This window comes from Conger conger, chromosome 14, assembly GCF_963514075.1.
Source record: "Conger conger chromosome 14, fConCon1.1, whole genome shotgun sequence".
NCBI classification, from domain to species: domain Eukaryota; kingdom Metazoa; phylum Chordata; class Actinopteri; order Anguilliformes; family Congridae; genus Conger; species Conger conger.
Window position 1 is genome coordinate 8,759,396 of NC_083773.1, and position 25,888 is coordinate 8,785,283.

Consider the following 25,888-nt stretch of genomic DNA (forward strand, 5'->3'; position numbering starts at 1 on the left):
GTCTTGCTCAGGGACACTTCGACACACCCAGGGTGAGATTGAACCGGCAGCCCTCTGACTGCCAGACAACTGCTCTTACCACCTGAGACAATGTCGCCCTGTATGTTCAGTAGTGCTACTAGTAATTATACAAAATAGATTTTTAAAATATTCCTGATCTTATTCAATGTGTTGAACATTCATATTAATAATCATGATTATATTGTGCTGCTCACATTATACACTCAGTGGCTACTTTACTAAGTAGACCTGTACCATCCACACCAGCTTGTTAATGCAAATATTTAATCCACTAATCATGTGGCAGCAACTAAATGCATAAAAGCATACAAATGTGGTCAACAGGTTTTTCAAACCAAATGTCAGAATGGGGAAAAAATGTTGATTGTTGGTGCCAGTTAGGGTTGTCTGAGTATCTCATTAACTGGTGATGTCCTGGGATTTCCACGCACACTAGTCTCAAGACTTTGCAAAGAATGGTGCAAAAAACAAAAACAAAAAAATCCAGCGAGCAGCAGTTCTGCAGACTTGTTAATGAGAGACAGAGGAGAATGGCCAGACTGGTCAAAGCTGACAGGAAGGATACAGTAACGCATATAACCACACATTGCAACAGTGGTATGCAGAAGAGCATCTCTGAACACGCAACGCATCATAATTCTGGAGTGGATAGACTACAGCAGTAGAAGTCTAAAAAATAAGTCGAATAAATACCTAATAAAGTGCTCGGTGAGTGTATGTCTATGGTATAAAAAAAAAAAGTCTTTGCGCCTTTGACACCAGAAGTAGTTGCATAATCACTTCCTGTGGTCTGGCTCCTCCTTTCCGTGTCAGCCATTTCTGAAAAAGGTAACTGATCGTGTTGCTCTTGAAATAAAACTAAATTACTGCATGATTTGGGGGGTAATTAAGCAAAGTAAACCAGTGACTATGAATATGAACAACTTAGTTAATCATACGATTCGTTATTTTCATAATAAAACTATATTCCCGTGAATATTAACGGGCATTTTTTCCACCAAGTACAGTATGGTACCCGGGAGGCCACATGTGCGTGCTGTGTATAGATTAGCTAACTTATGTCTTTATAGGAGATAGAAGAGGTACCTACTCCGCAGTTGTATGATAAATTTAACGTACCTAATGTTACTCGAACGTCGCTGTGCGCGTACCCTCTCGTTCGCTCACGATAACCGTAATCGGTGACAGTTTCGCAGCTAATTGTGTTGTGACTAACGATTTTTGCTCCTGGCCTGTGGGTAGCGTTAGCCCAGTGCTTAATCTGGGATGGTGAATATTCTTCCTTTCTCAACTAACGTTATTTAATGGGTGTGTATTTTATTTTACTTCTCAGGACTTTGAAAGTTCACAGGAACAAGTCAAGATGCAGAACGACGCTGGTGAATTCGTGGATTTGTATGTCCCACGCAAGTGGTAAGTAACAGCCAACTAGGCTAGTCATTGGCGTTTTAACACATCTTGCTAGTACGTGTGTATGCGTGTTCTGTTTCATCCATGTTGTGCGAGTTATCTACGGGTTTAAAGTGAACGATGTGGTTTGTTTTACGGAATACTCGGAACACATCCGTTTACCAGTAGCCTCTGCATTTAATTGCGTTGGTTCGTTTTTTCCCCGTCAATCTACGAATCGATCGTACGTTTGAGCGAATGTTTGTCGCTATAAAAAATTCTGTAATGTCTGGAAATGTCGTTTACATTGCTCGCCAATTGTGCCTTTCAGCTCCGCAAGCAACAGAATCATTGGAGCCAAGGATCATGCATCCATTCAGATCAACATTGCAGAGGTGGGTTCAGTGATTTTACTTAGTTTAAACAAGTCCGAACACGAATCACGTTAACGTGTGTACTTTTTGGATGACAAAAGGTTTGAATACTAACACATTTATGGAACCACTATTTAATACAGCCATTAATTCAGTTGTGAGATCAGGCCCTCTCTACAGCTGTACTCTTGCCTGTGACCGAGTGAGAATGTATCTCGCTGCTCCACTGCAAGTTCCAGCGCAGTGTTTATTGCATGTACATTTGGGCATTCACTAGACACTTGAATCTAATGACCTCCAGAAAGGTTTTTCGACAGCACAAAACTCATAATTGTCACTACAGGTTGTAGTTGTCAATGCACATACCTCCAGTGTTTGGGGAGTTGAGTATGTAGGGCTTAGTATAAGATCTGTGTGAAATCAGCTTTTGAAGATGTGAGTTTTGTTAAAATACTTGACCAGACAGTGCAGATGTGAGTAGTGGGTGTTTGTGTACAGCCCTTGGGTTGCTGTTATTCATGGATCCTGCATGGGTAAGTGTGTTTATAATGGTTGGATCCCTGAGTTGGCACAACACTGGTGATTGGTCTCACTGTGCCTATGTGTTTTCTCCCCAGGTTGACAAGGCAACAGGCCGTTTCAATGGCCAGTTCAAGACCTATGCCATCTGTGGAGCCATCCGGAGAATGGTAAAATCCACATCCTGTTTTCAGTTTGTGCGCATGATATCATGCAAGTTTTGCACATCGTAGTAGTTTAAATAATGTGAAGGCGTATCAGAAAAGTCATATTTGAAGTTATTCCTTCAGGTTCATATGTGCCAATTCCCAAACACATTCAAATTTGATTTTTTTTGGGGGTTTTTTGTAGAACAGACTGGCCACTAGTGAATGGCCTAGTTAAAATCCCAGTCCTTTGCCATGCCAAAACATTGACGGTGTACCTCCCTTTTCTTGGCAGTCTATTAACAGACCACATACTTAGTCCACAATTTAACTCCCAACTTGTATACAGGGAGTATAGAAATATTAAAAGTACACAAATATAAAATTGACAAAGGCTAGTTTGTGTCTTGAGTGTGAAAAGAGTGTTAATTTTTGCTGAAATATTATCCCCAGGGCGAGGCTGATGACTCTCTGCTGAGGCTGGCAAAGACCGACAGCATTGTGTCAAAGTAAGAGTCTCTCCATTGTTTTCATATTAATGTGGCTGAGCACTTCACTGCTCTGCCGCCCTGCACAGGCATGGCGGGATTGGTACCTGTTCCTCTTGTAGACCATGGGCATGTTCTCATTCTGGCATTGTTGAAGGGAATGCCGAAGCCATGAATTCACCACGCAGAGCGGTGAAGCTGCAGTAATTGTAGTGTTTGCAGTAGTTTGTAGTGAATGCAGTAGTTTGTATTGTATGCAGTAGTTTGTAGTGTATGCAGTAGTTTGTAGTGTATGCAGTAGTTTGTAGTGTATGCAGTCGTTTGTAGTGTATGCAGTAGTTGTAGTGTATGCAGTAGTTGTAGTGCATGCAGTAGTTTGTAGTGTATGCAGTAGTTTGTATTGTATGCAGTAGTTTGTATTGTATGCAGTAGTTGTAGTGTTTGCAGTCTGTTGGCTGCTGATGCGGATGCTGTTCCACAGAGTCTCCACTCACCCCTCTGCTCTCTCTTTCTTTCAGGAACTTCTAAAGAACGGAAGTGTGTTTTTTGCTTTCACTTTGAATAAAATGTCAGAAAAATGGCATGGGTCCCTTTGTCTGTTTGGCTGTATCAGTCATGGTACGCTGACTCATTCACTGTTTTAGGACACCTCGTGAACAGCCTGGTTTTATTTAATCATTTAGCCTAGGGGACAGGGACAGGGACTGGGGGGTGCGGGGGGGGGTCATCATTTTCATTATTACAGGTCAGGTGATTAGAAATGTTGCTGCAGATGGTGTTCAGTTTGAAGAAAATAAATCAAGTTCCCGAGTGCAGTTAAGATTGATCTCTAAAATCACTAGTCACAGATACCGAACCAAAGACCAAATTGGAAATTTTCAACTATTAGCCATCTAGCAAACTAAATGTACAAAAACATTTTTGGGTTGAGTTGAGAAAAAAGGACACCTGAGGGTCAGGTCTTAAATATGTTTCTCTATATGATTCCTGTGTTGGTAGGGGCGACATTAGCTCAGGCAGTAAGAGCAGTCGTCTGGCAGTCGGAGGGTTGCCGGTTCGATCCCCCGCCCGGGCTGTGTCAAAGTGTCCCTGAACAAGACACCTAACCCCCAAATGCTCCTGACGAGCTGGTCGGCGCCTTGCATGGCAGCCAATCGCCGTCGGTGTGAGTGTATGAATGGGTGAATGAGAAGCATCAATTGTATTGGATAAAGGCACTATATAAATGCCAACCATTTACCATGTTGGAGAAAATGAGACCCAAATGAAACCCAACCTTTGGAGGGTTCTGTGAAAACCAATCAAAAAGATTATGCCACACACCCTGTGTGAAGTATATAATCGAAGACAAATAAGCACACACAAAATAAAATCAATTTTTTCATGGTGGTGCATACAATTCATTTATTGCTACTTTACAAATAACTAAATGTACATTTGTTGAAAAGGTGATGAAATGTGTCTTGCCACCAGCAGCAGTAGTGTAATTAATCATTTAAATGCTTTCTGTACACGGTTTAAAAAAAAAAAAAAAGGTCTACCAATACAAATACGGGTAACAGAATAATGTTTTTTCTTCAAAGCACACGAATGTGAAGACAAATATAACAAGGCACAATTAACAAAGAAAGGGTGAGGAAATTGAGTGTTTTGGATGTAACATTTCTCATGTGGTCCTTATTGAACATTTCTGAACGTGGACAAACAAGCAGGAATGGAAGGAAATAAATCAGTGTCCAAAGACATTTATTTAATTCTATCAACGTTATTAATGGATTAATGTCAACTACTGTACACAATGAGGACCTCTACATTTATAGCGGTCTGTATTTTACTTGACAATCCACACGTTTTACAGACACATACACCAAGTACTCGTATGTACAGCAGTCTATTTACACTGTATAAACATTTAATGTACAGATACATAGTGGGTATTATTTGCATAGATTTCAGCTATATTGTAAAAATGCACAGTGCATTTGAGTGGTACCTTTGTTGCTGTACAAAACAAATGTGGTTTAAAACAATGAATGTGGGAGAGAAAGAGGGAGACTGAGAGACAATTGTCCAATTTAAAATTATTTGATATAGCCTATTTTATAAGCCTTTGTTGAGATCTACAAAACCAAAAGGCCGCACACGACCTGGGCCCAGTGTTTGCTGGACCCCACAGTACAGCGTCGCCTGGCTGAGTGTGTTCACAGCTTTTCATCCACGGCAAATACAATATATGCAGGATATACAGTAGGGAAGTTACTGACGAAAGGGCATTCCTTATGGGACAAACTGCCTTTGGCTGAAATACAGGATGCAGCCATAAGACAAATATGTGGCCCATGGACCACTGAACACCACACCACTGCACAACATCAGGCTGTAGGACAAGGACGTGATTGAAAGCAGAAAAAAAAAAAACCAGTTTCTCTCTCTCCTTCCTGACAGGTTGAGAAGACGGGTTTCATGGGCTTTGGACTGATACATGACCCACTATTCAGAGACTGTGGGCCACTAGTTTCAGGCTGATTTAAAAAAAGGTTTTGCTTAAGGGCTGAAGAGAGTTTTCCCTCAATCCTTCAACAGGTCATGTCTGTACATCTAACTATAGTGTAACTTCAGCCAGTAGCTATAGACTGGAGACAACATCATTTTCTACATGATACTCACACGAAGATGTGTACAATTTTATCTTATGGTTTTTCTCATTATGATTACGATTGGTTAAGTATTACTATCATAATTATTTTGTACTTGACCAAAATCTTTTTTTGTGAACTAGGTAAAAAAAACAAAAGAAAATGTCTTAAGCAGCTTTTAGTTTTGACACCAAACAAATGATTTATATCCAGAACCATTCACATTGTGAAACATGCATTATTATAATGTAAGTACGAACAAATGTAGTGGTGGCTAAAAGAAAACCAACAAAAATACCGGCTGTTGGTAATTAGGCATTGTTGAAGAACAATATTACAGTTGGTACAGGGGTAATTCTTCCAAACTCTGGTGACAGTGGGGAGTGGCAGGCTGGGGGGGGGGGTGAGGGGTCCAGGACCATCAACCCCTCCTCCCAGAGGCAGAGGTATCTCCACCAGGGCCACGTTCAGCCCCGAAGAAACGTAGGAAACCGTTTTTGTTTAAACCGAAATGGTGGCGCGTTGAACATCCTGCCCCAGGTAAAACGGTCACGGAGAGCAGAGCACGTTTGTGACAGATTCATTCAGACTCTCGGGAGTGAGGCTCTGGGCTGGCATGCATCCAGACAGCGCGTACACACAGTCTGTGACATGTGAGGAGACCGTGTGCATCCAGACAGCGCGTACACACAGTCTGTGACATGTGAGGAGACCGTGTGCATCCAGACAGCGCGTACACACAGTCTGTGACATGTGAGGAGACCGTGTGCATCCAGACAGCGCGTACACACAGTCTGTGACATGGGAGGAGTCTGTGTGCATCCAGACAGCGCGTACACACAGTCTGTGACATGGGAGGAGACCGTGTGTGCATCCAGACAGCACGTACACACAGTCTGTGACATGGGAGGAGTCTGTGTGCATCCAGACAGCGCGTACACACAGTCTGTGACATGTGAGGAGACCGTGTGTGCATCCAGACAGCGCGTACACACAGTCTGTGACATGGGAGGAGACCGTGTGTGCATCCAGACAGCGCGTACACACAGTATGTGACATGGGAGGAGACCGTGTGTGCATCCAGACAGCGCGTACACACAGTATGTGACATGGGAGGAGACCGTGTGCATCCAGACAGCACGTACACACAGTCTGTGACATGGGAGGAGTGTGTGTGCATCCAGACAGTGCGTACACACAGTCTGTGACATGGGAGACTGTGTGTGCATCCAGACAGCGTGTACAGTCTGTGACATGGGAGGAGACAGCGTGTACACAGTCTGTGACATGGGAGGAGGCCGTGTGTGCATCCAGACAGCACGTACACACAAGTCTTCAGACAAGACATGGGAGGAGCCTGTGTGAAAGTATCATCCTTCACCAACAGTGTCTCATTACATTCACATCAAAATAAATCAGATTAGCAGCCCAGTCTCGGCACGGAAAAACAAACCGTTTCCCTGGCAGCGGAACGTTTAGGCCCCCATTTTCTCAGGTTTTCTCCAGGTTTTTTAATTTATTCCAAAGCATAAAAAACAGGAGTGAATGTCTAAATTCCTATAAATTTGAACGTAACAAAAATCTTGATGAAAATCCAACCGTTTGGACAATTGCTTAATCATCAACAAATTCAGACCCATAAGCTCAAGACAGCGAGTTCAATTTCCTTGCAATACTAGCACATACTAGACAACACTGCATTACAATAATGAGCAGCAGCAACCCCTTGTCAATAAATAGTCCAAAATCATGACTGGATCAGTTTTAAGAAACATGTAAATGTAAAAAATATTTCATCCAATTGACTATTCCATAAATGTAAATTGTTTTTTTGCTAGGGTATAACCTGGAAGTGATAGCAGGGCCTTAAATAGTGGCTAAAATGAAAACAATCAAATCGAGGCATATGCAAGTAACCCCCGCTCAAGTGTAGGTTTCAGCTGTGGACTACGGGACCTGCTGACCTGCGATCCCCTCCGTCTCCCACCCACCCTGCCCACCCTGCCGGAATAAAGACATAAAAACAACAGGAGGGCAGACTGTTCACACTCCCTTTAAAAACCAAGTTTTTATTCAACTTGCTCCTTCCAGGTTGCTCAGTGCTGTTTGATTAGTCATTCGGGCGTCTGCCGTTATTCAACATAATCTGCGGCTGAGGAAAAGCAGATGGCCCCGCTCATACATACATCAGTACAAACCGGAGGGGGAAAGTCCAGGGCTCAGAAATGAAAAGTCCTGCCATGTGTTTCTTCCACCCGTGAATGCACCGATTGGATCTCCCACATGGCTGGGGAATTGTGCCAATTACCAAATCCATGCACTGGAACGAAATACAGGGGAGGACTTTTACTTTCTGAACCTGGATTTGCCACCTCTGCTAAAGACGAGGACTGCGTTCCGGTGCATAGGTTGCATGCACAGTTCCTCAGACGCTTGGAAGTAAACCGCATCACACGACAGTTCATTTGCAGAGAAATTCCTCCGATGCGTTCTTGGTTCTGCTACATATTCACCTGTTCTTGGTGCTGCTACATATTGAAATGCGAAAGTACCAATCAAGGAGTGTGTACAAATCCAAAAAAAATGTATAGTTTCCTAAGTATTTAACTTCACAAGAAATACTATTAGCGGAAACCTCCTACTGGTTCCTGCAGCCAGTGCGTACCCTTCAGCTTGTTCAGCTTGTGACCCCCCCCCCCCCCCCTCCGTTCCAAACGCAGACACACAGACACCGCGCATGCTACAGTGGCGTGCAGCGCACCTGCCTGTGTACGGGGAACCGTTTCAATGGAGCCATGACAAACGCCGGAGGGGCATTACACACCACACCGGGGGTGTCTAGGAGGCGCCTTGTAAATGGAAGGGGCCTCCTAGCAAATACTACGTGCGTGTGAGTGTGTGTGAGCAGTAATATATATTATTTATATAAACATAGACACACAGATATGCATGTGTGTACACCTACATGTACCGTTTCACTTCACAGAAAATGGACAACGAGCATATTCATCAGAAGAGAAAGACATAAAAGAAAGAAACAAAAACAACATTTCACAGCTATCACAGCTACCTTACCCCCCGAAATAAAATAAATTACAATTCTTCAGTCAAATAAGCATCCGTATCCCTGATTTTTCTGTTTCTATACAAGATGTCCGTTGGGTTAGGCGAGTTAGTGTAGACGCTGGAACGATCGGATAAAAATAAAACCCTTTAAAAAAAAGAAAACAAAAAAAAAAAAAGGTATCCGCACCCACTCAGAGCCTCCACACGAGATGATATGGAGCCGTTTTTGAGGTGGGGGCGGAGAAGGCCCCCCCGTCAGTAGATGTCAGGACAGTCGGTGTATTTCCTATCAAAATACCCTCCTGTGTAGAGCCAGTCCTGGGACCCGGTGTACGGATTCGTACCTGACTGGAACCACCTGAAACACACAGGGAACGTTGAGGAAACGTTAGAGACCCAACAGAGATCCAAGCATCACCATGCTCAGACGGCTGAAACAAACACTACTTTGGCAACATTGGCTCAGGAGGTAAGAGCAGTCCTCTGGCAGTCAGAGGGTTGCCAGTTCGATCCCACCCTGGGTGTGTTGAAGTGCCCCTGAGCAAGACACCTAACCCCCAAATGATGATTGGATGACATAGCAACCAATCACCGTTGGTGTGTGACTGTGAGTGTATGAACGGGTGAATGAGAAGCATCAACTGTACAGCGCTTTGGATAAAGGCGCTATATAAATGCCAGCCACATTGCTGGACAAAGACCTGTACTGTACATACAGAAAGCATGGTCCTCACTCCTGGTCCTGAAGATCCACAGGGTGTGCTGGTTAATTCATCAATTAAAGCAGGCAATTACACAGTTAATTGCTGAGTAACAACGAAAGCCAGCAGACCCAGCAGATCTCCAGGACCAGGCGTGAGTACCAGTGACAGACCTTTTCACGTGCGCATGAAACACACCTCGTGCTCCACTCCTCCTCATCTTTGGCGCGTTCTTTCCGTGCTGCTCTCTGTTTCTCCTCTAGCCTTTCCTTCTCTGCGCTGGCCGTGTCTGCAGGGGATTAAACGCCACTGAGCTCAAACAATCACACTTTCTGTGTGCTCCACTGTGGCAGGGCAGTCAGTGGTTAGTTTGTGTGCTCCACACAGTGTGCGTGTTGTTAAGGTGGGTATTGCAGGGTGTGCGTTCAGTTAAGGTGGGTATTGCAGGGTGTGGGTGTTGTTAAGGTGGGTATTGCAGGGTGTGGGTGTAGTTAAGGTGGGTATTGCAGGGCGTGGGTGTGTGTGTTGTTAAGGTGGGTATTGCAGGGCGTGGGTGTGTGTGTTGTTAAGGTGGGTATTGCAGGGTGTGGGTGTAGTTAAGGTGGGTACTGCAGGGTGTGGGTGTGGGTGTAGTTAAGGTGGGTATTGCAGGGTGTGGGTGTGGGTGTAGTTAAGGTGAGTATTGCAGGGTGTGCGTGTAGTTAAGGTGGGTATTGCAGGGTGTGCATGTGGGTGTAGTTAAGGTGGGTATTGCAGCGTGTGGGTGTGGGTGTAGTTAAGGTGGGTACTGCAGGGTGTGGGTGTAGTTAAGGTGGGTACTGCAGGGTGTGGGTGTAGTTAAGGTGGGTATTGCAGGGTGTGGGTGTGGGTGTAGTTAAGGTGGGTACTGCAGGGTGTGGGTGTAGTTAAGGTGGGTACTGCAGGGTGTGGGTGTAGTTAAGGTGGGTATTGCAGGGTGTGGGTGTAGTTAAGGTGGGTACTGCAGGGTGTGGGTGTAGTTAAGGTGGGTACTGCAGGGTGTGCATGTGGGTGTAGTTAAGGTAGGCATTGCAAGGTGTGGGTGTAGTTAAGGTGGGTATTGCAGGGCGTGGGTGTAGTTAAGGTGGGTACTGCAGGGTGTGCGTGTGGGTGTAGTTAAGGTAGGTATTGCAAGGTGTGGGTGTAGTTAAGGTGGGTATTGCAGGGCGTGGGTGTAGTTAAGGTGGGTACTGCAGGGCGTGGGTGTGGGTGTAGTTAAGGTGGGTACTGCAGGGCGTTGTTGTACCTATATCACCGTTCTCCATGGCCCGGATGTCGGGGCGCAGACGGCAGTCTGTGGGGGAGAGGGTCCCTTCCATCCCTGGTTCCAGCTCATTCAGTGACATGGCAAAGCTGGTGAAATTATACATCTACACCAGAGAGAAAAATATTATACCTCTAGATCTGAGAGGGAAAGAGATAGATTACTGAGATAAGTGAGTGTGTGTGTGTGTGTGTGTGATTATGTATGTGCGTATTAGAATAGGGTACCCATCTAGAATGAAATGAACAGGGTAGGGTTTTGTGGGAGTACAGTATATGCAGTTTGTAGTGTATGAGTAAACTGCACGTACCTGAGCAGAGTGAGCAGGGCGGGGTGCAACTCTCCATAGCAGCGTGCTGCCAGGTACCACGGCAACGGTCTCCTGCACCTCAGGCATGTCGTCTGCATCCTCATTCTCCAGCACAGCCACATCGTCCTGCTGCAACGACACAAACATCCTCATTCTCCAGCACAGCCACAACATCCTGCTACAACGACATAAACATCCTCATTCTCCAGCACAGCCACAACATCCTGCTACAACGACACAAACATCCTCATTCTCCAGCACAGCCACAATGTCCTGCTGCAACGACACAAGTAACCTGTCACTCTGCTATACCAACGTCCTTAAAGTCCCTAAAGTGTTACAAATGATCAGAAGTTGTCTTTTTGCTTCATATTTGTGATTACTAAAAACATTAAGCACAAGCAACAGGAAATTTATACTGAAGTCAAAACACATTAGACAGAAGGGTTCACTCCTGGGCAAACAGCAGCTCTGATTACACCAGACCAGTTTGGCTTTGCTGGCCTGATTTTTCAGTTTTTTAAAGTTCTGCTCAAATCAGAATGATCTGTCTTACGTATTTCAAGCATATAGTTTCATTTTTCTGCCAAAATGCAGCATATTTCCTTCCACAGTGATCAGAATTTTATTGGGTTTTGAACTGAAAGTTAACGGTTTTGAACAGAGTATCTAAATGTCTGCAAAATTTGCTGTATTTGTACAAACGCTTGCTGAACACTGACACAGAGGTATTCATGAATTTTGGAAGAAGTGGTGATTGAATGCCTTTAGTATGAAAGCAATGCAAAAATATCCACAGTTTAGTTCACATAGCCTAATGATATGGTGAATGTGTTAAGTGTTTTGAAAAAGTGGACATGGTAGAGACCAAGTGTGAAAACGATTGTAAAAAAACTGTAATACACAATCCTGTGCAGATTGAGATGTGCCTGCCAGGCCAAGGTTGTTTAGCAACATTTGTGAAATGGCACAGTGACGCGGCGTCTCCAGCAGGAGGCGCTGTGCTCACCTGCTTGTGTTTGCGGGCGTCGCCGACCCCCTTCCTCTCCGCTTTGCGCTGCGCCTCGTACTCCTGGGGCTCCACGCTCCAGACACACTCCGTCCACTTCCCATACAGCACCCTGCGCCTCCTCTTACTGACACCCCCAAACACAGCATGACTGAGTTACACACTGCACTGTACGCACACACACACACACACACACACATATACACATATATATATACACACACACACACACACACACACACACGCTCTCTCACACATACACACACACACACACATAAACACACACGTGCTCTCTCTCTCACGCACACACGCTCTCTCACACACATACAGACATAGCGCCACACACACACACACACACCCACGTTCTCTCTCTCTCACACACATTCTCTCTCTCTCTCTCTCTCTCTCTCACACACACGCACACACACACAGCTCACTTTTTGTCCTGGATGTAGCCCTCCACTTTGTGCAGCTCCTTCCCAAACATCCCGCAGGGCTTGAAGTTCAGCACACACCGATCCCCAGTGCTGCAGAAACACATTACAAATCCACAGCAATGGAGACTAGAATCAGTCATCCAGAAGGTTTCAAAGGCTCTGTGATGGATTCTAAGTAAAGGCCTAGGGATTACAGACTGACATTCCCACTGAATTACCGGAGGTATTACAGATTATTAAACCTCCAGTCCCACAGGATTTCAAAGCGAGGACGAGGGCAAAAGACAACGGCTAAGAGCACTCGGTGAAAAAATCCGCCATTCATTAATTCATTCATTCATTGCAATTTTCACTGCGCAGCTAGAGGACACATTGACAGCTACATGCACTTATTTTGAGGCTTTCGGCAAATGCACACATTTGACTTGGAAGTGAGGTTTTTTTGCGGTTAACATTAAGCATGCTGCCGGCTCACCTGTGGTTGAGGATCTCCACAGTGCCGTACTGCTCAATCCACAGCTGACCCAGGATGATGTTGTGCACACAGCACAGCGGGTTGGTCCAGGTGTACGCCTCTTTATGACTGAGGAACAGAGATCACAGCACTAAACACACGCCTCTTTATGACTGAGGAACAGAGAACACAGCACTAAACACACATACAGTGTACGCCTCTTTATGACTGAGGAACAGAGATCACAGCACTAAACACACATACAGTGTACGCCTCTTTATGACTGAGGAACAGAGATCACAGCACTAAACACACATACAGTGTACGCCTCTTTATGACTGAGGAACAGAGATCACAGCACTAAACACACATACAGTGTACGCCTCTTTATGACTGAGGAACAGAGATCACAGCACTAAACACACATACAGTGTACGCCTCTTTATGACTGAGGAACAGCGATCACAGCACTAAACACACATACAGTGTACGCCTCTTTATGACTGAGGTACAGAGATCACAGCACTAAACACTGGGGGCTTCTGCTTGAAATCATTCTGTTTAAATACCTTATTGAAATGGTTATTGAAGGTCACAGACAGCAGCACTCTTTCTAAGCTGATTAAGGCAGTAAGCAGTTGCAGTCGCTTTGCTACACTTCTGAAGATGGTTGGATTTGCAACCCTCTCACATATAAATGGTAATCATGTTAATTGACATTTATATAGCGCCTTTATCTGCTGTACAATTGATGCTTCTCATTCACCCATTCATACGCACACTCACACACCAACGGTGATTGGCTGCCATGCAAGGCACCAACCAGCTCGTCGGGAGCATTTAGGGGTTTAGGTGTCTTGCTCAGAGACACTTCGACACACCCAGGGCGGGATCGAACCGGCAACCCTCTGACTGCCAGACAACTGCTCTTACCTCCTGAGCCAATGTTGCACGTTAGTCTTGTCAGCACATAACAGAAATGCTCTTTTAACACGGACACACACTCACTTCAGGAGCTCCAGAGTGATGGTTCCTCGAGGCTCAGCCTCCACACTCTTGCCCCAGAACTTGAGTTTGGGGTAGATGGAGCCATGGAAGACAAAGTCCTGCTTCAGGCTCTCCGCGTGGAAGGCGCTAACGGGGGGGTGGTGGCTGACCTGCTCCGAAATCAGACGGTAGCCCTCAGCCTCCCTGGAGAGAAGGAGAGAAGGAGAGAAGGAGAGAAGGAGAGAAGGAGAGAAGGAGAGAAGATATAATACTGCTGAACAACTACACTGCACAGGCACACAGAAGCTGAATGAATGTGATTTATGTGCACTGTGTAAAGTATGGCTTCAGTCATAGCTGATGCACACGGTGGTATATATACGAATTGCACAGTGCAGATAAATCGCATGAATTCCTGAGTGAACGTTAGAGCAGAAGTGAATGTGATTAGCCTACGTTGTGGCATTTGTAAATCTCATTTATTCAGTGAAGCTTTCAGTGCCTACACCTCTGTCTGAGAATAAGATCTAAAGCTTTAGACTGACTGAATGTGTGCTTGAATCTCATTCATTTCTAGATATATATATAATGGTTTGGCACTGAAGATCCGATTATACTGTACTGAGCAACGAATAGACAAACACACAGAACAGGGTGGCGAAACCATCGTCACAAACATGTAGGATAAACTGATGTTTTTTTGTCATTTAAAAGTCATTTACTGTAACAGCGGCATTCTTTTGGATCTGTAACGAACTGTGAAGTGAAACAGCAGAGCATGCTCAGGGTATCACACAGGGCGCAGATCTGGCCAGACGATAGGAAGTGGTTCATTTCCACTCATGGTTATGCGTCTGGCCTGGCGGATACTGAAAGTGCCCAGTTCCTCCATACCTACTGCACAGGCCCCAGCGAAAGGGCATCCAAAACTACTGCTCACAGTTTTACATACTCTTGAGGTCTGAATCTAAAGCACTGATGCACATTTTAAAACCTAATCATTAGTTGAATCTCATAAAAGCCGAAGTGGAAATATTTATATATATTGCATATAAACATTACACACACACACACACACACACACACACACACACACACACACACACACACACATTTTCTCTCTCACCGGATGAGCTCATAAGTCTCTCCCAGCAGAGGGTTGAAGGGTTTGCCAGTTCTGTCCCACTGAGACGCTACAGCAGAGACAGCAAACGCAGCTACAGCCTGGGAGAGAGAGAAAGAGAGAAAGAGAGAAAGATAGAGAGCGAGACAGAAAAAGACAGAGAAAGAGACAGAGAGAGAGAGAGAGGGAGAGGGAGGGAGAGAGAGAGGGAGAGAGAGAGGGAGAGAGAGAGAGAGAGAGAGAGAGAGAGAGAGAGAGAGAGAGATCACATTCCCTTGGGTATTAGGGTGATATACTCTGAAATATATCACAATGGCTCATAATTCTTTTTCGCTATTTGACAGAGGTGCCCGGGTTTAGTTCTCTGTGATGGTGACAGCAGGCACATACATGCATACAAAGGGGGATGCCCTAACCACTAGGCCATAACACCCAACTATTTTTTAGGCTTTTTGACAGAGGCGACTGGCTGGGCATTGTCAGATGTTGAAACCAAGCCGTGTTAGAGTGTGCGTGCGCGGGCGTAAGGCTCCAACCTGAATGCGGTCCACAGGGTCGGGCATGCTGCAGGCCTTGTGGATGAGGTACGTGTGCTCCATGTACTCGGAGATGCGCTGCAGGAAGCTCAGGGGCTCGTTCAGCACGATGGGCATGGCGATCTTCGACAGCTCCTGCGCCGCGGCAACACGCACAGCGAACACAGGCATGACGCAACGAGCGTGACACAGGTGCGACTCGTTAAAGCCAGGTGTGATGCAACGCCGCGCAACCTCACCAGTCCGATGCACTTCTTCAGGATCCCCCACACGCTGAAGTTATTCCGGGAAAACATAGGCGCCGGCAAGGTGGTCCTGTGAAAGGGGAGCCAGAAACAGACGTGCGGTGATGCACACGTACAGTGTGCTGTAAACGAAACCAAGCGCACCTGGGCTCTGCCTTACCTGCGCTCCCTCACCCCGTTCTCCTGCGGGAGCCCGTCGCTGTCCTCCTGCGTTCCCTCAAACACGATGGCATCCTTAAAGCTGGCCTCCGACACGCCCTCGTACGACTCGTCCGACTCCAAACCTGAACAACGCGCGCACAGACACAGACACAGACACAGACACAGACACAGACACAGACACAGACACAGACACAGACACATCAGACACATCAGACACATCAGACACATCAGAACCAGCATCACAGTCACTGAGCTTGAAGAGTTTCTTCAGTAGTTCTGGGGAGCCTGTGGTTCCTTGACCAAAATGCCACCCTAATAGACAGGGAGGGAGGTGTTGGGGTGTAGGGGTTTGGGGTCTGGGCAGGGTTGTGGTGGGATTTTTGTGGCTCTCACCCGTCACGGCATCGTAGAACTCCTCTTCGCCGTTCATGATGTGCACTGAAGCCGGCCTCCCCCTCTAGTGTTGCATCATCTCGCTCTGTGCTGTACGCTGTCAATCACACTCCACCACCGCCCAACAGCAGAGGCCTAGGAACCAGGACACACCCACAAGCTCAGGCAGAGGACCGCTACATGCAGTGGCTAAGGAAGTGTCCTGTGGAATCATGGGTAGTGTAGTGTAGAAATGTCACCATGCCAGACAGCCGATAGTGGTAGCTAACAGGAAGCTGAAGTAATGACCTGACCTCATAGTTCCAAAGGCTATACGAAGCAGCTATGACCGCATTTTGCTAAATGAAGAAACTAAATGACTGCAAAGGCACACAAACACCATTGTATCATAACTCCAGGAGTGGGAAAACACACACACACACATCAACGCTGCCCCGGGACCTTTGGCTGGGAGCAACACCTGACTGCAGTCATGCAGAAGCCAACAGATCTGAAAGCTCTGGGTGAACAGGAAAGCCACAGTATGAGGAAAGGATTTCACAAGCCAGAAAAAAAGCGATGGCAACGTCCAACTCCCATTTCACAAGACTGCCCTTACACAAGGTATGGGAGTCATGCAGAATCCTAAACGGACACAAGCAAGCAAGCAAGCCAGTCAGATAATTCCTATGTCTTCACTTACATGCGTTAGTAAAGTAATCAGAGACCTCAGTCCCACGCAGTGAGCAACATAAGGAGTGCCTGTGCAGATGCTAAAGTTTAGAATCTGAGTTGAAATGCACTGCTGTTTTATCCTTTGAAAATGCAATTAGGAGCTTGCTTCAGCAAACCAGCTGTACGTACAGTCTGAAAATAAACTGATGGACAGCGTTCTGTATTTTAAACAGCACTAGCAAATGCCATCAGACTACTATTGAAGCCATTTCCATTGGCTCTCCCACACATCAATGAGAAATCAGGGTAATCAGGTGACTGACGGTATTCTTTCCTTTTTGCCAATAACCCTGAAAATAAAGGGCGAATCTCACACAAAACATGTCCAAAGTATCCCGTTACAATTGTAACATTTCTTTACTTCTTACTCATTTACTCAAAGGTAATGCAATCAAAACATGTGAAATTTCTCTATGAACAGCATACACTTATCTGCTACAGTACGTCACATTATATTTGAGGTGATGACAAACAGTTTGTGTACAATGTAAACAAGTATGAAAGTTGCCGTATCTTCCTATTCTAAAGCATGTGGGGGATATTTGTAACAAATGTGGTTGGGCAGATTTGCCAGTTGTTGACACCACTAATTTCCACATGCGATACGGCTAATGCTGGCTGTTGACACATCTCCATCTTATCTGGAGATTGAAATGAAACCCGGTGTGGTAACGTCTGGTAACATCTGTGGCAGCGCGTGACTTCTTATAAATGCGCTTAGAGTTGCGATGGGCCAATCGTTTGCATATTTTTTTCATCTTATTTAAGGTGTCAAATTTGATCTGTCAATGACCCAAACATCTTGACCCAACAAGCTTCCATTGATTCAAATTATCAAATAATTCGCCTATTATTTTACAATTTGACACGTCAATACATATTATTTGACATGTAAAATTGATTTCATGTCTCAAATTGAATGTGTCAAATCTGAGATGTCAGTGACCCCAATGGCGTTCCATATCGAAAGGTGTTCCATAGTCGGCATGATATTTCGTAGTCCCTCATCCCCCAAAACAAAATTAGCCAACACACGTAGTGCATGACAGTTTAGCCCTATGGCGGAACGTTTATGTCCAGCGATCTGGACCAGTTTCAGATTCAGGAGTGACATTACATTTAACAGGTAGCCTATTGGCTAAATGCAGATGTGGCTTTTCAACTTTATCCAATTAATACAGTTTCTAACGTAATTAAACGGAATGAAATGTGCCTTCAGGTAGTCACCTAACAGAAAGCATCCTTTCTAATGCGCCTTAGCATGAAAACCAAAAAACTTCTCACACTTATCCTGCTTATAAACAACGTTGACGCGTTTCAGAAAGCTGCATGCAATATGCCAGAAACGGCAGAGCTAATTGAAAAATGTTTAATTAAACTTTGATAAAAATAAAAATAAAAAAATTAAAGTGAACCACACGATATCCAAAATCACGTGTTATATCTGACTTGATAATATGGCTAAAATGTTTAAAAAAAAACATTCCAATTCAATAGCCAGCCAGACAATGGGCAAGTTAGATGTTTCTATTCCCAGTGATCTAACGTTGGCTAGCTGGTAATGAAAAACGAATCGCCAACAGTGAATACATATAGCTCGTGCTAGTTACATTCGGAGACTCCATATGCACGACCAAGACCAAATTAGCCAGGCTTAATAATCGTTTTGCAATAAATCATGAAATATGATATTTGGGCACGGACATTGTCGAATACCTGAAACGAACAGGGCGCTGACAATGCATCATAGCTAGCAAGACTCTTTTGCCAGTTAGCTAGGTTGCTATGCTAGCGAATACGCTCGTTGTAAACAAGATATTAGCTTCATATACAGCACACAATACAAGTCCAATTATCAGTACGTTTAATGTTTATAGCTATCCAGTTACCGTTATGAAGCAAACAGATCACGTTATAGAGGCTAGGATGGCCTTGTATCCGTAGCTAACCTTAGCTAACGCGCAGCTGCAATGAAAGTCCATTCACGGTAGCTCACGCACAGACAAAGACACATCTTACATAAATATACTTAAGTTACTTTACCTGCGGGGTTCCTGAGCCGAATTACGTTTATCTGCAACAACGCGCAAATTGAACACCCACAGTCGGTGAGTTGACCCAGAGACGGAAGTGGTGGATAAAAACCTATCTCATCACAAGGAATGAACCGCTCGGCCTGAAACCATGGAGCGTAAGTTATACAAATGTGCCTGAAACAGAAGGAGGGTCGACGGTGAAGTGATTGAAAGGTCATCTGTTTAATGAAAGAGGATGATCAGTGGGCGCACCAATCGTATCGCTCCGACGGGAGGCGTCTCCCCATTCAAGAGGTGGGCAACAACATTGTTTTGGAGGAAGTCGCGCATCACTCCTGGGAAACGTCAGGAAAGCAGAGTGTTGTTGGCGATGTGGTTATCATTTTCTTGTTAATATTTCCCTGTAGTTGCTGTAATAAACAACTAGCTCCATATCTATTCTGAAAATATATGTATTCTGACTGATACGGGCCCGGGTCTGGGATGGAAAATCTTTTCATGGAGCCCAAAATCCCTGGAGGAACACCTGTACACAATGACTATGAAATATGACTTAAGATAACACTAGTCAGAAATAGTAGTACATGGTATGAACAATGAATGTTCCATATTAACATCCCAGTGACTTTTAATCGGTCAGATGATCTAATGCTTCAATTTTCAATCAATGCTAGGCTAAATTATTTTTTCACCAAATATATATTGAGCATGTGTTCATATACTGCCATGTTCTTTCTTCTAGATCTCTGTGCTGCCTTCGATACTGTGGATCACTCCATCCTCCTGTCCTCCCTGTCAGCAACGGGGATCTGTGGCACAGCCCTGGACTGGATTGAGTCCTACCTCTCTGGTCGCTCCTTCCTGGTTGCCTGGGCTGGTACGGTACGGTCACCTCGGCCCCTTGCCACAGGAGTTCCCCAGGGCTCAGTCCTAGGCCTGCTTCTTTTTCAGCCCATATCTCTGCTTGCCTGAGTGACATCCAGAGCTCAACTCACCATCTAAAGCTCAACCCAGGTAAGACTGAAATGATATTCATCCCTGCCATTACCTCTCTCCATCTGGATCTCTCCATTTCCCTCGGGGATACCACACTGACGCCATCACCCTGTGCAAGGAACCTCGGCGTGGTGATGGACAGCAGACTGTCCCTCTCTGAGAACATTGCGGCGGTGACCCGGTCATGCAGGTTCTTCCTATGCAACATACGGAGAATCCGCCCCTTTCTCACCCCCTACTCGACCCAGCTCCTGGTCCAGGGGATGGTTCTGTCCCACCTGGACTACTGCAATTCCCTCTTGGCTGGTGTCCCAGCGTCCGCCATCAGACCACTCCAACTTATCCAGAATGCAGCAGCTCGTCTGGGCTTCAACCTTCCCAAATACTCACATGTCACCCCTCTGCTTACTTCAAATCAAATTCAAAACATTGGTGCTAGCCTTCCAAGCAGTTAAGGGGTCTGCCCCTGCTTACCTCCAAAAAATCATCAGACCTTACACCCCTGCCAGACCTCTTCGTTCAGCCTCCACAGGCCGCTTGGCACCTCCCCCTCTCCAAACTTCCACCTCACACTACAGACTACTGTCTGTTCTGGCTCCACGGTGGTGGAACAAACTCCCTGTTGAGGTCAGAACTGTAGAATCTTCAAGCGCAAACTGAAGATGCAACGCTTCAAGCAGTACCTCTCCCTGTCCCTCCCTACCTCCCTGTAAACCTTAATTGTTTTCTTTCTGTGATTTACTTGTGTATCAGGATGTTTTAGGTTGGCTAGGTAAGCAGTGTTTGGCTACTTAAGAGGTTTGTTCATACTTTTGCGTGTTGCGGTTTAAAAAGATAAAAAATAAAAAAATCAAATAGGCCCTGGTCCTTATCTTTGTTGTGCTGGTAGTAGTTGAAATTGTACTTCCCTCTAGGGTCTTTCAGCGCACTTATCCCTGGTTATGGGTATGCACTTTGTTGTACGTCGCTCTGGATAAGAGCGTCTGCCAAATGCCATTAATGTAATGTCTGCACATCAAGATATTGTATGAAACTGCGCCATACAGTTTAGCCATATGTGTATTGAAGGACGCATGCTCCAAGGTAGTGCCTGGTGCATGATTCATATGTTACATACAGTGCCCTCCATCATTTTTAGGACAAAGTTTTTTTTTTCTTGATTTGGCTCAGTACTCCACACTTTTTGATGTGTAATCAAACAATGCTAAAGTGGAGAGTCTACACTATTATTAAAGGGTATTAAAACATTTAAACATTTTGTGCTCACCATGCAGAAGTTGTTGTTGAAATTATACATTTATGTGATTATTTTATTATTAATTGCTTATCCTATTATTAATTGCTTATCCTGGAGTGATCCAGATCATACATAATTATTAAAGTATCATAACTTGCTTTGTGCTAATGAATATTATTTTCTGTAACTGTGTGAGTTGAGATGGCCTCCAAGGCTACGGCCATAAACTGTGTGTTCTATATTATCTTGTCTTGGGAGCCTGTGAGCCTGCAGAACCACTTCTCAGACGCGCAGGGAATGCGCAGGCCCCTGCGTATACATCGTGCTGGAATGTTTTGAGAACTTATATCTGCATAAACAGTACCTTGAAGGGGGGAGATATGAATAAACAATCTGTAGTAAGGAGAAGAGTGGGGAATTGTCTTTGAATATTGATCATTGGGAATGTTTAATCAAAGGGGGCGTACATTTGTTGCGCTCCGCGCATACATATATCCAGACAAAGGAGAGAAACCTCTGTCCTTGTTTTTGCATGTAACTTGGACCCTATGCATAGTAAAGATTGGATTTTATTTACTGTCTTTGTCTCTGAGTGTTTTCTTACAGGAATAAATTAAAATTCCCACCACATTGGGGGCTCGTCCGGGATACCAATACCTCACCTGCACTCCCTGGAGAATCAGCGCTGACTGCAAACCGTGCACGGGTCGTCTGCGAGACGATATAGAGAAAGACCTCAGCCGGAGCGAGACATGGCTCTTTGGGCTAAGTAGGAGGCCAGTCGGGGGTTTCTCCAAAAGAGGAGAGGAGCAGGCGGGTGAGTGACGGTATCCCTGAATTCGGCTTGTGTTTATGTGAGACAGAGAGAGTAAAAAAAAAAAAAAAAAAGATGGGACGCACTAACAGTAAAGGGGGATGTTGTTGTAACTGTTGTAAAGACTGTTGTGGGACAGATGACGTGACTTTGACTATGACTGGGGAGAGTGTGGAGCGTCGGCATAATGGTTCGGGGAAATGGGAATCATTTTGGGTAAAGGAATTTGGGTTTAGTGGACTGCTGAAGCCTGCCCATACGAACAAACTTATGCGTGATATAATGAGGCGGGCAGGTGATGACAAAAAGTTGTTAAAAAGGTTTGTTTATGAAGCAGCACTTCATTGGCGTGAAGAAGCTGAGTATCAGAAATCTAAGCGGCAAGGTGATAAAGCAAAGGAGCAACAGCAACTGCAGCTGTTTTCAAGAGAATCTAAAGAGAAGTTAGATATTGAAGACATTAACGCGGTACTCGTATCACCATTGCCTGAATATGTGACCGCAATCTGCTCATTTTTCTGTGATTGATTTAGCAAATGCTTTCTTTTCTGTGACCATTCACCCAGATTCTCAATTTTGGTTTGCGTTTACATTTCAGCGAAAGAGATATACATATACGCGTTGTCCGCAGGGATATGTGGAATCACCAGCGATATTTACGCAAGGAATGGAGGCAAACATAGCGAAATTTACTCCCCCTCAAGGGAGCCAAATTATAATATATGTCGATGACATATTAACTTGCTCGCGTACGGTGGAACAATGTAAAATAGATACTTTTGCATGTTTGAAATTTTTAGCCTCACAAGGTAAACAAAAGCAAATTGCAACTGTGGCAGGAAACGGTTCGATATTTGGGCCATAACGTTTCAAAAACGGGAAAGACTATATTGCCTGAGCGACAACTGGCAATAGCCCAGATGCCGAAACCTAGAACTAAAAAGGACATGATGTCACTTTTGGGTACTGTAAATTTCTTCCGGAGCTGGATTCCTGACTATGCACAGATTGTGCAGCCACTGTTAGATTTGATATATGCCGTCCCTATGGCAGCCTCAGACGCCATCATGGCTTTGGTGTCACTGTTCGCTCTGTCACCACGCTGGTAAAGCACACGGTAGACTCCGTGATTATAGGAGTCAGGTATTGTGCTGGTTTGGGTTTTCGAATTCATTTAAAAGAAAAATAAGGTAAGGAAGGTGTTCCGCTCGCTAGTGTGGTGTACACTGCGAACGCCTTCCTAGAAGGGATGAAAGGGGTTAATAGATCAAAGTTACTATACCATTGGACTCACCACATTATGTCAGAGCTGTGGGAGGAGTTCCAGTTACCTGACGCCTGGGAGCTGGTTCCAGTGAGAGAGGAAGAACTGGATGTGTTGGACCGAGACGGAGAAGAATACATAGCATAAACACTGTTTAGTCTGTGCGGACCAGGGTGCCTTTTTTCCTCATCCATCAGTAAAGAGAACATAAAAGTGAATTGGAGAGGTTTTTGACACTTTGGTTCAGGATCGAAGGAGTGGCTTTTGGGACTATTGGTTGCATCTAACAGTAGTGTAAGAGTAGGATGATGCCCTAGCCCCAAAAGATCACCCCGGGTTGTGTTGTTTTGCTTTTTTTATTATTTTTTATATTGGCGACACTGCGGATGTGCACCTGTCTGAAATGAGGTGGCTAACGATGTAGTGAAGATCTGTTGGATGCACAAAAAAATGACTATGTATATGATAACTCCTGGTGGCAGTGGCTCATTTCTGGGGGGGTGGAAAGCGGCCATAACATCTGTACTGACCCTCATAGTAGCAGGATTCACAGTACTGCTCTTCCGCAGCTTAATTAAAGGATTGATATCAAAAATGTTTAGTACTAACCTACAATATCAGATGCTTATGTTACAGGACGTCAATGAAGTGACCGCTCCGTCTGACACGTTGAAGAAACCATCCCATGATGTGATAGAATTAAATGACCTGTTTCAACAGTAAAATATTTTCCTGTGAATGAAGCACATGCCGAAAATGTGGCATGTTAGCGGATAATCAATTAAAAAGAGAAGGGAAATGTTGTTGAAATTATACATTTATGTGATTATTTTATTATGAATTGCTTATCCTATTATTAATTGCTTATCCTGGAGTGATCCAGATCATACATAATTATTAAAGTATCATAACTTGCTTTGTGCTAATGAATATTATTTTCTGTAACTGTGTGAGTTGAGATGTCTCTCCCTTTCTGTACTGTGGGCCTCCAAGGCTACGGCCATAAACTGTGTGTTCTATATTATCTTGTCTTGGGAGCCTGTGAGCCTGCAGAACCAAAAACATAAGACCTCACCACGGAGGTTACCATGGAGTTACCATAGGGAGTTAAAACAAGATAAGATAGACTTCTCAGACACGCAGGGAATGCGCAGGCCCCTGCGTATACATCATGCTGGAATGTTTTGAGAACATATATCTGCATAAACAGTACCTTGAAGGGGAGAGATATGAATAAACAATCTGTAGTAAGGAGAAGAGTGGGGAATTGTCTTTGAATACTGATCATTGGGAATGTTTAATCAAAGGGGGCGCATACATATATCCAGACAAGGAGAGAAACCTCTGTCCTTGTTTTTGCATGTAACTTGGACCCTATGCATAGTAAAGATTGGAGTGTTTTCTTACAGGAATAACTAAAATTCCCACCACAGAAGTGACAACACTTTTTGTACTTAGCAGCTGATAACAGCAGCCAAATTAATTCTGAAGTGTAAAGAAACATCTTATCTGCTCAGATTCAAACAAATGCCTACTTGGCATGTTAGTACTTGGATGGGAGACATCGGGGGAAAACTAAGTTGCTGCTGGAAGTGGTGACAGTGGGCCACTAGCCGGCAGTTTTCCCTCTGGACAAATAAATCCCAATGCCCCAGCACAGTAATGGGGACACTGTGCTGTTTTTCGGACTAGACATTAAACCACAAAAAAATGTTCTCACCCTCTCCAGCTGATGTGTGGTGAGCATTCTGGTGCAAAATGGCTGCCGTTGCGTCACCCAGGTGGGTGCTGTACATTTTACCCTCATCACTTTAAAGTGCTTTGAGTTGCTGGCTGGTGAGAAAAGCGCTATATAAATACAAGGAATTCTTCTTCTTCTTATTATTATTATTATTCATGATTGAAGGTCTATCTTCACCGGCGAATGTACACTGAATTCCCACCAGCGCTCTCCTTGGTTACATATAACCTATATGCTGGTTTTCTTTCCAACCTCAATAGCAATTTCTGAAGTATGAAGATCTGTTGTTGTTTTCAATTAGATAATTTAACGTCTAATGAGGGATTGTTTAATGTCTTCTTGCTAGTGGTCACTGGTCAGTGGGTTGAGAATAGAGGTGGAGACTTATTTTTCATTGTAAACACAATCAAGGCTAAACACAGCAAGGCTTAAAAAAAATCTTGCATAGTTGTGCAGAAATTTCTGAAGCAGGGCATATGGAAGATTTTCAATTACTTAATGAAATGTAATTGCTACAGCAACAGAAAAATGTAACACATGCTATAGCTTTTACATAATTATGCACATTTATCACACCATGATTAAAAACAAAACGCATATCGCATTGTATTTCATTGCGTGTTTTGTCAAAAACATTTATAATGAAATACAGTACGGGGTGTATTGTTTTTCAACGTCCATGTGTGGTTTTGGTGACTAATAATTCAATAATTCGATAATTCAAAAACACCATTGCATTTTGCTCTGTGACCACTGGGCGGCGGATAGAACACAGTTCAAAGCAAACATCATTCATCACAGTTGTGCC

General features: G+C 44.4%; 2 protein-coding genes across 3 annotated transcripts; one reads left to right on the forward strand and one right to left on the reverse strand.

Moving 5' to 3' along the window:
* Positions 1-764: 764 nt before the first annotated feature.
* Positions 765-3,518, forward strand: rps21 (ribosomal protein S21). Its single transcript, XM_061220393.1, has 6 exons — positions 765-849; positions 1,355-1,434; positions 1,742-1,805; positions 2,402-2,473; positions 2,903-2,958; positions 3,456-3,518. The coding sequence occupies exons 2-6, from the start codon at positions 1,385-1,387 to the stop codon at positions 3,463-3,465; spliced, it is 252 nt and encodes an 83-aa protein (XP_061076377.1). The 5' UTR covers positions 765-849; positions 1,355-1,384; the 3' UTR covers positions 3,466-3,518.
* A 4,851-nt stretch (positions 3,519-8,369) lies between these two features.
* Positions 8,370-19,229, reverse strand: LOC133110175 (oxysterol-binding protein-related protein 2-like). Of its 2 annotated transcripts, none has more exons than XM_061220081.1 (14): positions 19,036-19,229; positions 16,279-16,413; positions 15,884-16,007; positions 15,718-15,793; positions 15,479-15,613; positions 14,946-15,043; positions 13,841-14,023; positions 12,854-12,961; positions 12,379-12,468; positions 11,942-12,068; positions 10,933-11,058; positions 10,605-10,728; positions 9,539-9,629; positions 8,370-8,997 (listed from the first exon to the last, which is right to left on the reverse strand). In XM_061220081.1, the coding sequence occupies exons 2-14, from the start codon at positions 16,313-16,315 to the stop codon at positions 8,895-8,897; spliced, it is 1,422 nt and encodes a 473-aa protein (XP_061076065.1). In that variant the 5' UTR covers positions 16,316-16,413; positions 19,036-19,229; the 3' UTR covers positions 8,370-8,894. The 2 variants fall into 2 exon arrangements, with proteins under 2 accessions (XP_061076065.1, XP_061076064.1); XM_061220080.1 differs by having other exon boundaries at positions 10,933-11,061; positions 19,036-19,227.
* Positions 19,230-25,888: the final 6,659 nt, after the last annotated feature.